Here is a 12382-nt window from a genome sequence, read left to right on the forward strand (position 1 = left end):
TCTCTTATCTCACCTCTTCGCATCTTGCACAATCATCTCGAGATGGCCTCTAAGATCCCCTCTAGAATCATTCCTCTGAAGAACGATTCCTTCTTCAGTCCAGGACCCGAGGAAAGAGAAAAGGGAGCGTACATTCCTCCATGGACAGAACCGTACATTATTGGCGTGGCAGGTAATTCAGGCTCGGGAAAGACATCGGTGTCACAACGAATCATTCAGGAATTGAACCAGCCTTGGACTGTGATTCTCTCCTTTGACAACTTCTACAAGGATTTGAATCCCGAGGAACGTGAAAGAGCATTTAAAAACCAATATGACTTCGATGAGCCAGCATCGTTCGATCTCGATTCTTTGGTAGAGACGGTGAAGTCACTCAGAGCCGGCAAAAAGACACAGATTCCGGTGTATTCGTTCAAAAACCATGCAAGAACAAAGAAGGTGACGACAATCTACGGTGCAAATGTCATTATCATCGAAGGTATAATGGCTCTTTACGATTCTCGACTCACCGATCTTATGGATCTTAAAGTGTATGTCGATACCGATTTGGATGTTTGCCTAGCGCGGCGGCTCACGAGAGATACATTGTTTCGTGGGAGAGACCCTAGTGGAGTCATGGATCAATGGGAAGGTTTTGTCAAGCCCAATGCAGTTAGATATGTCAACCCTACCATGAACCAAGCCGATATAATTATTCCAAGAGGATTGGAAAATACAAAGGCAATTGATCTCATGATTCAGCATGTTCAGAAACAGCTTGGAAAGAAATCTGTGTTGCATTTGCAGCGGTTGACGGAGTTGGGAATCAAGCAAGAATTTAACCTTGAAAAACACCCAAATGTCAAATTGATACCAAATAATAACCACACCTTGGGTATCAATTCCATTTTATTTAATGTTGAAACAGAGAGAACAGACTTTATTTTCTACTTTGAACGAATTTCCATCCTCATCATCGAAGCTGCGTTGGATGACTTGACTGCTTATGAACCAAAGGAAGTCACCACTGCTACCAACTACAAATTCAATGGAATCAAGCACATTGGTGAGGTGGTAGCCGTCAACATTATTCGACTGGGGGACTGTTTTATGACTGCTATCAAAAAGACATTTCCCGAAATTTCCATTGGAAAATTGTTAATTCAGTCTGATTCTCTTACAGGAGAACCTCAATTGCATACGGAATCATTACCTAAAGACCTATACAAGATAAGCAATGGCCGGGTATTATTGTGTGATGCCCAGGTGATTAGTGGGGCAGCAGCGATTATGGCAATTCAAGTACTTATTGACCACCAGGTACCTCAAGAAAACATTATTCTTTGTACCTACTTGTGTACTGAGTTAGGAATGCGGAGAATATTACGAGTTTTCCCCGGAATTAACATGGTAATTGGCAAATTGAGTGAATTGGATATGGGTGAAACACCAAAGGATTATAATCCAGAAGGATTCAAGGATATCCATAGACCATTCAGAAAGAGATGGATCGACAAGGTTTATTTTGGAACATGAAGGTATTACGTGCTTCTCGGTGGAGAAAATCGAAGAGCCACTGAGTGTCGCCTTTGGTGATGATTGTGTTGAGGAGACAAACGGTTGCAATCAGGAGGTGAGTTGAACCCGTCAAACTCACATATGGAATATCTTCGCTGGTGTTCATTACTTTGGTCTTTTGCAGAGTGTTCTTCGTGGTCTTGTACACTAAGTGAAGGGCATGAAGAACGTCGATATATAGTGGTATTCAACTGAATATTTTCAGCTTTTGGAGATGATTCAGAAGAGTCGACTAAGAAGGCATTGGCAGGACATTTAGGGTCACTGGGTTCATCTATTTCCACTGCGAGACTGAATTTGCGAGACATAATATTTAAGGTGTGAAAATCTTGTAGAGTATAATTTGAAAAAATATCCACATTTTATAATCCTGCAACGTAAAGTATTAGGAGGATTAATTGCGCCCTGCAGGGGGCGTATCATCTCCGCATCAAAATCATGTTATCACTGTAGAGGCATGCAGGCTAAGTACGTTTTGAGCGACGCGATGTGCAGCATTCCCTTTGCCATGATTGCTGAACGCGAAAATTTAACGTACTGGGGATGACGTTGGAGCAATCTAGCATGAAAGATAAACAAACACCAAGTCGTCATGATTCTTGCGTTGCTGCTCTAAGAACAAAATTTTCATTGTTGACTAATAACTCTGCTTGCTGCAAATCTTGCTGCGAAAACGTTGCTGCATGATCAAAATAATGCAAATATGCAGCAAATATGCAGCAAGAATGCAAACGAGGATGCAGCAACAATTAAATGATGCAACAACAGATCATTCCACACAAATGGCTGCAAATCCCATCTTTTCATGCGCAAATCATGGTGTCGATCTCACACTCCTATTTTTTCGATTATAAATCTGGGGTAACTCCGCATGCGCCTCTTTGCTTTAAACGGCATCATACTGCAAATAGTATGTAATCGTGTCATCACATACCGAAAAAGTAACCATGCCATTCACACTCATTAGAAAACTCATTCACCCCACATTCATCACATATCTTCGCACACTTCTGCCTACACGGCGCTCTTGACTCTGTTCGCTGCCGCACCCCAAACCTCTCCGGCATTTAATTCCCGTTCGCGAACTTAAAGATAACAGCTGAGTCGGCATTTAGGGTAATGAGAACTGTTCGTGGAGCTACGAATCTAGTAACCAAAGTTTTCCAGAGATGCATTTCGTTCAAACCGGCACCTCCACTTCATGCTAAGGATTTGAACCAGCTGACTTTGGAAGCGAAATATGCCGTTCGTGGAAAGATTCCCATTCGTGCCGATGAACTTCGGTCCAAATTGGAACAGGATCCTCAGAGCTTTACGTTTGATCGTATAATTAGTGCTAACATCGGTAATCCACAACAGCTAGACCAAAAACCATTGACGTGGTACCGCCAAGTATTGTCTATTCTTCAATATCCTAAATTGCTCGAAGTGGACAACTTCTTCCCCGCAGATGTTGTTGAGAGGGCTAAGTCGATTCTCAACAGTGTGGGTTCTGTGGGAGCATATTCTCACTCACAAGGTGACCCCCATATTCGTGAATCAGTCGCCGAGTTTATTTCCAAGCGGGATGGCTTCAAATCTAATCCCGATAACATCTTCTTGACCGCCGGTGCGTCAGCGGCTGTATCTTATTTACTCGACATCTTGTCTACGAGTGAAAAATCGGGATTTTTGATTCCAATTCCTCAGTATCCGCTTTATACTGCTACCATTGCCTTGAATAATGCGGTTCCTGTGGGATACTTTCTTAATGAAGACCAGAATTGGGCCACTGATCCGGCTCAAATTAGAGACTTGATTCAACAAAACAAGGAAAAAGGTATACACATAAAAGCATTGGTGGTGATCAACCCGGGAAATCCAACCGGTGCCATACTCTCCAAAGAAGATATTTCTGAACTCATCAATATTGCTGCTGAACATGGCATCGTTTTGATTGCCGATGAAGTGTACCAAAATAATGTCTTTGAGAGAGAATTCATATCTGTCAGAAAGGTGCTCTACGAAATGCGTCAATCTAATCCTGAATTGTACGAAAATGTTCAAGTTGCTTCTTTACACTCCACTTCTAAAGGTGTTAGTGGTGAGTGTGGTCAAAGAGGAGGATACATGGAACTTGTTGGATTTACCAAGGAAGTTAAAGATGTCGTTTTCAAGTTGGCTTCCATCAACTTGTGTTCTGTCGTTTCAGGTCAGGCTTTAGTAGAACTTATGGTCAATCCTCCAAAGAAAGGTGACCCATCTTACGAACTTTACCACAAGGAAACCTCTGGAATCCACAACGACTTGAGAGAAAGATCGCAAAAATTGCATGCTGCCTTCAACAACATGGAAGACATCACTTGTAACAAACCAATGGGAGCAATGTATCTTTTCCCAAAGTTGAACTTTAGCCAAGAGAAGTATGAAAAGCTTTTTCAAAAAGCTCACGAAATGGAGCTTACAGTGGATGAACTTTACTGCACAGCATTGTTAGAGAAGACTGGAATTTGCTGCATTCCAGGAAATGGCTTTGGACAAGTCCAGGGCACGTATCACCTCAGAACTACATTTTTGGCACCAGGAAACGACTGGATAGAAAATTGGTCCAAATTTCATAAAGAGTTCGTAAAGACTTACAGCCAGTAAAGGTGCTGTTATTTATATGTATGGGGTGTAGATAATGCAACTATTCCTCTTTTTTTGTTCTGGTAACTTCAGGTTCGAAACGACCAAATGTAGCTGTAAGTGAGATTCCCAACCACACGCAGAACCACCCCAAAATGAACACATACCATGTCCAGCATTGCAAAGTGTGCCACGAAGTTAACAATCCAGTCATGATGTCAACGGGACTCACTCCTAATCCAAGAATCTCGCCAGCAACGTAGATAAGGAAAAAAGGGTTGGAAAGTATTGAACATAAGCAGATTTTCAACTCTGACTTGATAGATTTTTCCCTGGCATTAACCTTGGTGGAGATGATTGGGTATATGAAAGTCAATGGAAGACACAACACACCCAAAGCTAATGCAAGTGCAAAGTGAACGATTAACAAAGCTGTCACGAGCATGGCAATAAAGAAAAGACACAACGCTATCATAGCCGATGATGTTGTTCTATCAAGTAATTTGATGTTGCGAGAACGGGTAAGGATGGGCCCCAAGGCGATCACCGCACTTAAAAAAGATAATACTTGAAGAATCACCCCGGCAGCTTCCTCTTTATCGGACGCTTGTCTCAACAAAAACGGTAAACCCTCGCAAAGAGAATAGCACACAACTTGCAAACTCGTGAATAAAGAAAGGGTGTAGCCAATGTTGTGCAAATATTTGGTTGCTGTGATTCCACTCGACAAAAGACAACCAAGAGAACTCAAGGCATATGCAACAGCAAACATTATCGCAGACGGAAGGTAAGTACCAATGGAGACAAAGTTTGTTGGTGAAAGAAGAAGATAGAAAAAGAACGACTGGTGGAACTTTTCCAACAAGTTGTTAACTGATCTGAAAGTTGAGTCGACAATTCTCCCAAATTGTGTCACATCATGGCGGCCCGACTCACCCTTGGCTTTGAGGGTAACCGCCTGAATCTGCCATCCGGAAAACGCCTCACAACCGGGGCTATTTGGGGTGATTCCAGCAAGCGTCATACTGACTATACTTTTCAACATGGTACGCAAACGAGACGAGTAATTATTGGTACCTAATTGACTCAATGATGCTTCCTGTAAAGAGCAGCCAATCGCCTCTCCACTTGCAACGGTCACAATTGTGTTAATGAGGTCCAAGTTGGGTAACTGGCCATTGAGACCCTCGTAGTGGATTTCATAGTAGTCAAAGTGATCAGAACTACTAGCAAACTCCATCACTATGGCAGCATCTATTGAGCCAGCAGTATTGTCCAAAGACGTATGATAAGCTTCCACCCACGAACGAAGCGATTCATGGCCATCAGGAGAAAACACAACGATAATATTTTTTGACCAGATCGACATGCGACTAAAGTAACGACTCAATGCCATACCCAAAGCAGCTCCTCCCACGTTATACTTTCCATCCGACGTCTGCCAAGGTATGGAAAGCACCATTGCCTCGGTGTCGTCGCCTCGTGGCGCATGCATTATAGCATACAACGTGTCATCTCCATCTTGGTTTACATGGTAAGCACTCTTGAGGCCAATATCTGCCAACCACGTTTCCACAATTGCATTTCTTTCACTTACAGACATGAGTTCCATGCCCAAGATCTCGCCTCTGTATCCACGAACAATGTTCCACTCACTTTCTCGGAAATACGATGTAACTTGTGCTGGCATTAACGCGTTCTCTGAAATGTAGGTGTTTCTGTAGTTTCCATCCATGGGTAAACTAGCAAGCCAAGCGGCACTGGCAATTGCTAAACCAAGAGAGATCACAGGTAGTAGCCTGACAATCTTGGGAAAAAGTCCATACTTGTGCACTTTGCGTAGAAGTGCTTCAGCAAGTGCCATGGTGGTAACGTGGAGAAAGAATAAACTGAATAAAAGTTTCGCAGTCTAAAAAAGATATTCTTGTAGATACACCAAAGTTAAGCATACCCCTTTTAAAATGCACAATGCCAAGGTGGTAGAAACCTATAAGCATATCATAACAAAGGTACGACGATTACCTCTTGATTTGAGAAGCTTGGGCTTGTTGAAAGGAGTGGTGAAGCAACAATTTCAAAACAAAGTCAGACCACATCGAAGTGGTGTTGATTCTCGTTCTGTCACCAAGGCAGTCAGCATTTTGGATCGAATATTGAATGATATGGACTTGGAAAGCATGGAGCATGTGTGGGACTATTTATACAAGCGACAAGAACAAGCCTGGATACCTCAATTCACTAAGACCAAGTATTCTGTGTTTCGAGAAATTTGGCCCCAAGTTCATTTGATGGAGGAAGTGGCGCCTAATCTGAAACAGCTGCGTGAGTACCAGAGATACCTCTCCAAAGACTTGAATGAGGATTTTTCTGTGCTGAAATTTATGGGAATAAATCTGTCTGAACCTGGGTTGCAAATGTTACCACGCAGGTCATCTTCACAAGTTGAAGATCTCTCCCAAATGTTGCACCATGTATTCCAATTTCATCACTTCGTGGCCACTAACCGGTCCAAAATAACCCACCTTAAAATCCAGCCATTTGAGGTGATCTACCCAACAAACAAATATGCCCAGCCAGTCCATGTTTCGGTACGAGATAGACTACTCAAGAAGAAGGTCAACTATATGAAAGATCTATGCAAGCTCTATAAACCGATGGCAAAAGGTGACTTGGAACACCTAATCAATGTAGCTACGACTGCTGACGTCACTAGTTTCGATCTTGAAATTAATGCTGCCTATTTTAGGTATATGGAAAGAAATCGGCTTTCGGAAGTTGAGAACAAGAACCCAGCGGTGCTTCAGTTGCGGAACAAAAAGTTGATTCCTAATGAAAACAATATTCGGAAAATATTGCGCCTGTATGTCATGAAACAGTTTTATATGGAAGACGGCTCATACCAGATGAGCTGGATGCAAAACTTTTACGAGGACCCCACTGCGGTCTCATGCAACCGAAACAACGCATAGGAGCGTCTATTTTGGTCCAAAATGCATCCCAAAGTAAAGTCATCGTTAATGGCTATGTGACGTGGATTTTGAAAGTCGTGATGAATATCTGCACATTTCAAGCAGGATATTGCATCTTGATGCAGAAGCGAGATTGCTTGATGATTGCTTGACCTGAAAGCTTCGAGCCAGTCATATATGTAAACACTGGAGCTTGTGAGTAAGACCAAACGAGCCGCCTTGATCTCGGCACTGATGACGGTTTCTGGAAGTGTTATTGATACCTTCAGGATTTGCAGGCCAGTATCGGGAGACACTTTGATGAGGTGAATTGTTGAGTCGGAAATAGTTTTCACGATTAAGCTACCATCTTGTGAGGTTAACGAAGCTCCTTCGCAAGATTCCAGAACTTGAAGCTCTTGTCCTACCTTTACTGAATCTTTGACGCAAGAAACAACTTTCACTATAAGCTCGTTATTGAGCTCATCAACAAAGTTGTTGAATTGCGTTTCGATATCCTTGGGGGCTTCCAGTTGTAATAGAACTTCCAAGTCGAGTCTCAAGTTAAAATATTGAAGGACGCTACTACTGAAAAGGTAGTTGTTGAGATACTCGAGTATATCCGCGTGTTTATAACTGCGCAGTTCAATTGCAGCAAAGTACGTTTCGGGATCATCTTCTGTCGCAAGCTTGTCAATGATGTACAGCTTTACCCAATTTGTAAATATAACGAAAAGCTTTTGTTCTTCGTTGACTGCCCACATTAGTTCATGAATAGACCTGATAATGCCCTTGGCCAGCTCTAAGAGCCGCTCGAGCGACGAAGACAAGAGCCCCAAATTACTTTGCTCTTCGTCAGTCTCCAACCACTGACTTATGCCATTCAAACTTGTTAACAAAATAATTATTCTCTCCATTGCAGCTACCACCAGTGCAAAGCATTGCTTTCGAATCAGGTCGTAAGCACTAGACCCCAGCTTAGCAAGCCTTTTTATTCCTCTCTCTCCAAGCTGATTTAGCCAGTAATCTTTTAAAGACTCGGGGATTATGCCCGTTAGAAGTATATCGTACAAACTATTGCACAACTTAAGTTGAGACTCTTGGGGAGTAGGAAAGTGAGTGGTAAGATCTGTATCGCCGTATAATGCGTCATTGAGGTTGGAAATATACCTGTCAAAGAGCTGAAAGTGAGACTTGAGTTCTTCTTTGAGGGTGGAAAGAACTTCTTTAATCATGTTAACGAGTGACAATATTTGACATAATTGTCTAATAATACTCATATGATACTCTCGAAGCTCCATTGGTATGTCGAAAAGTAAGTCAATGAGTTGTAAATGCTGAGAGTCGGAGCATGCTAAGAACGTGTGGTTCCATAAGGAGGACAGAGCATGACCAAGGTATTTTTTTTCTGGCGGTAAATTGATGCCTGGAACATGAAGAATGTTATTGAACGATAAAGCGAGTTCACCTAAACCACAAACCTCCAAGAGATATTCACTGGTATTCTCTTTTGGAACAGGTAACTCATGTACAAGCTGGGGCATCAGATCAAGAACATTGATCTTGAACAAATTGCCAAACTTTAGTTCAGAATTGTGACTGTAACCGCACCAGTTTGCAAGCATTATTTCATGATTCAGTTGTCCAATTGTGCTCAAAAGCACACCAGAGTTTGCATCATACACCTTACAGAGCATATCTGCTCCATTTAAACAAAACTTCTTGCCATCAGGACTCCAAATAAGTTGTTTAATTGGACTTTTGTTATTCACAGAATAGATTCTTTCACCATCGAGTCGATACACCCAGATAGACGTCCTGTTCATAGAAACCGCCAAGAGGTTCATAGACGGACAGAAACTGAGAACCGTTCCATCGGCAATACCGATGAACTTATTGGCTGCTATGTGCTCAATTGACACAGGCATAAAACCTGAATTCAAGTAGTGATTCTACTTCAAACAAGGCGGCCGCACCCAGTACACCTATAATCATGACGTCTACTATATACATATTTAGTTTCCGAACTATGGCTTAAAGTTGATCACCATTGATGGTCCCATGGTGGAACTAAGTACCGCTTGGCCAATCAAGTTTGGTTTCTTCGTTCCTGGGGGTTGGGCGCCGTAAACGGCTTCCGATGCAGCCTTCAAATTGGCGATGATTTCAGCATCACTAAAGTCACACCGTCCAATTGGCATCAGGAGATGTTGATCTTTTTGCTTAAATGGAAGAGCTCCCAAGTTGTCTTGGATTAATTGTATGATATTTTCAGAAACAGTGTTTCTTTTTGGGGTTGGCATCAACCCTTTGGGTCCAAGAGCACGTGCTATCGGCTTTAAATCCTTCACGATATCTGGAGTGGCATAACATTGAGTGAAACCGTCGAGTTTCAAATTGCCGCTTTTGATTTGCTCTATTAAATCAAGTCCGCCGGCGGCTTTAGCACCCAATTTTTTAGCTTCTTCAATAACTTGTTCATCCAAACTAAAAACCATTACCGAATTATCCTTTATAGGTTTGGGGAAAAATACAGACCCACTAATAGGCTTTGAACCCTTGTCAGGTATGACTGTAATTTGAACACTAACGGTGGTTCTGGGAGCAGGATTTCCCACTTCTGCTGCTCTCAAGTACTTCATAGCTGTAGGAACCTCCATGTACAACGGATGCACTTCTGGAGCCTGTTTATTCCTTGCTTTGACAAGTTGAGCTCGTTTAAGTTTTCTCTTTATTTCCATTTGTTGATCTTTCTTGTCAGAAACGGCATTCGAAGCAGCAAAGCTAGTGGAGAACAATTTCTTGCCCCAGAACAGCGACATAGGAGCCAACAGCGGGCGCATGTTGCGTCCTGCCGCCTTTATTATTTGCTCCATTGGACGAGTACGATTCTACTAGTTCACAAATTTTTCAATCACTATTATACATCCTTACACCAACACAATTTCCCAAGTTCCCAATTTTCCCAATAAGACTAAAAAAAACACCCTGACACCGGGCCAGGTATAACCAAGAAGTTAGTGTATATCTCCATCAGTATGACGTTGTTTCATGCTTGGACGTCTCTTCATCGAGAAGGTTCGCTTGAAAAAGCTTTCACGCAGGCCATTAGATCCGTTTCTCGTTTCCCGTTTTGGTAATTCAATATCTGGTACCTTGTTTGCAGCCAATTCGGGCGTCAGAACATATGGCAGTGTAAATATATTCATGAAACTTTTTCGCTTTTGCTGTTTCGTAGTCTGATCACGAAGCTGAGGGACCTGGTCAAGCGATACACTATTGCTGCCCACGATAGGAACCGGTAGATGCCTCAGTTGAGGAGCTTCTGTTAAGGGTTCAGAGGTTGATTTGCTGCGGCTAAAGTAGTCGATAGAAAACCGTTTGGACACTGGGCTCGTATAGGAATCAAACAAGAAGCTAAAACGATTTTGTTTCTTCTTGTATTCTTCCATGTTTGGAGTCTCTTCTTTTAAAGGTGATGTGTTGCCAGTAAAAGGACTTGGAATGGAATCCGTCGACGACGCAGAGGATATAGGAGACGTCACTGACTCTTCTGATAATTTTGTGATGATGGATGTGCTCGATTCGAGGGTATAAAGGGGTATGTTTTCAATAAATGTGGGGTAGTCCTCAATAATGATCTGCAAAATATTTTGGAGCTCAGGCATGAGTTCGAGCAGGTCAGAGTTTAACAAATATGGCTGGAAAATGATCGACAAGTTTGTGCTGGACATCTTGGTCTTTTCTTGCTCGGAAAGAAGGCGATGGAGTTGACAAACAACAAAAATGAAGACGTGAAGCCTAGTTTGGGACCACTTGGAGCACACCATAACGGCAAACAAACGGTAAAAGTTCACATCAAGGACCAGCACCATCGATTCTACATCGGAAGGCAGCATCGTCTCGGCTGTAAGATATACAACTTCAGGCGACGAGAGGTCAGCAGAAGAAGCAAATGCCTCGTTCAGTGAAATTTTGGGAGTTTCAGTTGGGGCGGTAGCAAATTCAGAATCAGTCTCGTCAGAGGCACCTTCGTCTCGAGGTTCCGCACTGTTTGTTTCAGTCTTCTCTTCAGGCTCAGTAGCCTTTTCTTCGGATTTAGAGCTTTTTTCGTTGGATTCAGTAACCTCTTCAATGTTACTAGGTGCAAACGTTTCCCCGTTGTCAACCTTTACTTTGTTCGTTTCGGCGTTTTCTTCGTCACATTCCACCGTCTCTGGTTGCTCGAGCTGTATATCTTGCTTTTCTCCTGCTTCGCCTTTGAGCTTTTCTGAGGTTCTCCACTTTCTAAACTCGTTAACAAGCTCGTGGAACGCGATTTGGCCCTGTATATCATGATTATCAAAGTTACGAAGGCTTCGTTTCAAAACTCCACTAATGTCGTGTGGCAAAGGGTATGGTTCATGAAACCACGTCAGGGATCCACATTCATACAACTTGTTGATTCGCTTTACAGAACCACTTATACGAAGAATACCTTCCACCAAGCCATGGGTCTGTATAAATTTGAAACTATCGACCATTAAAGTCGGGACGCGAAGGGCTACTGGCACCTCTGGAAGTTCCACAGTAACCTTATTCGATCGCGAAGACTGGTACGGGAAGTCCATGGTGGTACCAACTTAATAAGACTGTTGAAGTTTTGACGTTGACTTAACCAAATAAAAACAAATAAAAAAAAATCGATACCCGACAAAAAGTAAATGAGAAGTCAAAAACCAATTAATTTACTCACTAAGTAATATAGTCAGTGATGCATTCGCTTGCGCGTCCCAGCCGCTGCCAACCCCGCCAAATTTTAACACGCGTCGTTGTTGTCGCCGCACGGTAAAACGGTCTAGACCGCATTGTGCAGCGGGCACTATAGGTGTAGCGGATGTGACACATAGCCGAAAACGACAATGATAGCGAGGCTTAGCAGGCTGTGGTGGCTGGGGGTGGCAGAAATAGAGTTGCGACTAGGACGAGCGTTAGAGTTGGGTTTATATTTAGCATATTATTAATGTAGAGAACGATTGGCGAGTTATTTATAGAGAGATTGTTACTTAAAAGTTGAAGTCCACAGAGAATGAATTAACAAATAGATAACTGCAATGCATTAATGGTCCAAGAAACTCGCCCTTGGCAGCATCTGTCAAACCGCTTTTTCGCATTATTTTCAGGTGAGAGTCAAACCTTAAAAAACTTCTCTGCATTGACATATTATGTGCAGTGCATCATCTTCAATTCCATACTATTGAATTACACCAATTACAAGTCTAATGACATAT

General features: G+C 42.4%; 6 protein-coding genes across 6 annotated transcripts; 2 read left to right on the plus strand and 4 right to left on the minus strand. All coding sequences in view use genetic code 12, as the record gives it.

Annotated features, from left to right (window-relative positions):
- Window positions 1–42: 42 nt before the first annotated feature.
- URK1 (uridine kinase) lies at window positions 43–1515 on the plus strand (the record flags this gene model as incomplete). The annotated part of the gene is made up of 1 exon (XM_001486442.1): window positions 43–1515. One exon carries the CDS (start codon window positions 43–45, stop codon window positions 1513–1515), a length of 1473 nt encoding a protein of 490 aa, XP_001486492.2.
- Window positions 1516–2676: 1161 nt separating this feature from the next.
- On the plus strand, window positions 2677–4185 carry PGUG_02164 (uncharacterized protein; the record flags this gene model as incomplete). The annotated part of the gene is made up of 1 exon (XM_001486443.1): window positions 2677–4185. The coding sequence occupies one exon, from the start codon at window positions 2677–2679 to the stop codon at window positions 4183–4185; it is 1509 nt and encodes a 502-aa protein (XP_001486493.2).
- Window positions 4186–4225: 40 nt separating this feature from the next.
- PGUG_02165 (GPI-anchor transamidase subunit) lies at window positions 4226–6028 on the minus strand (the record flags this gene model as incomplete). The annotated part of the gene is made up of 1 exon (XM_001486444.1): window positions 4226–6028. One exon carries the CDS (start codon window positions 6026–6028, stop codon window positions 4226–4228), a length of 1803 nt encoding a protein of 600 aa, XP_001486494.1.
- Window positions 6029–7087: 1059 nt separating this feature from the next.
- Window positions 7088–9040, minus strand: PGUG_02166 (anaphase promoting complex subunit 4; the record flags this gene model as incomplete). Its single annotated transcript, XM_001486445.1, has 1 exon — window positions 7088–9040. The coding sequence occupies one exon, from the start codon at window positions 9038–9040 to the stop codon at window positions 7088–7090; it is 1953 nt and encodes a 650-aa protein (XP_001486495.2).
- Window positions 9041–9139: 99 nt separating this feature from the next.
- PGUG_02167 (mitochondrial 54S ribosomal protein uL1m) lies at window positions 9140–9988 on the minus strand (the record flags this gene model as incomplete). The annotated part of the gene is made up of 1 exon (XM_001486446.1): window positions 9140–9988. One exon carries the CDS (start codon window positions 9986–9988, stop codon window positions 9140–9142), a length of 849 nt encoding a protein of 282 aa, XP_001486496.2.
- A 141-nt stretch (window positions 9989–10129) lies between these two features.
- PGUG_02168 (uncharacterized protein) lies at window positions 10130–11722 on the minus strand (the record flags this gene model as incomplete). The annotated part of the gene is made up of 1 exon (XM_001486447.1): window positions 10130–11722. One exon carries the CDS (start codon window positions 11720–11722, stop codon window positions 10130–10132), a length of 1593 nt encoding a protein of 530 aa, XP_001486497.2.
- Window positions 11723–12382: the final 660 nt, after the last annotated feature.

The sequence above is a fragment of the Meyerozyma guilliermondii genome, genomic scaffold (assembly GCF_000149425.1).
Source record: "Meyerozyma guilliermondii ATCC 6260 scaffold_2 genomic scaffold, whole genome shotgun sequence".
NCBI classification, from domain to species: Eukaryota; Fungi; Ascomycota; class Pichiomycetes; order Serinales; family Debaryomycetaceae; genus Meyerozyma; species Meyerozyma guilliermondii.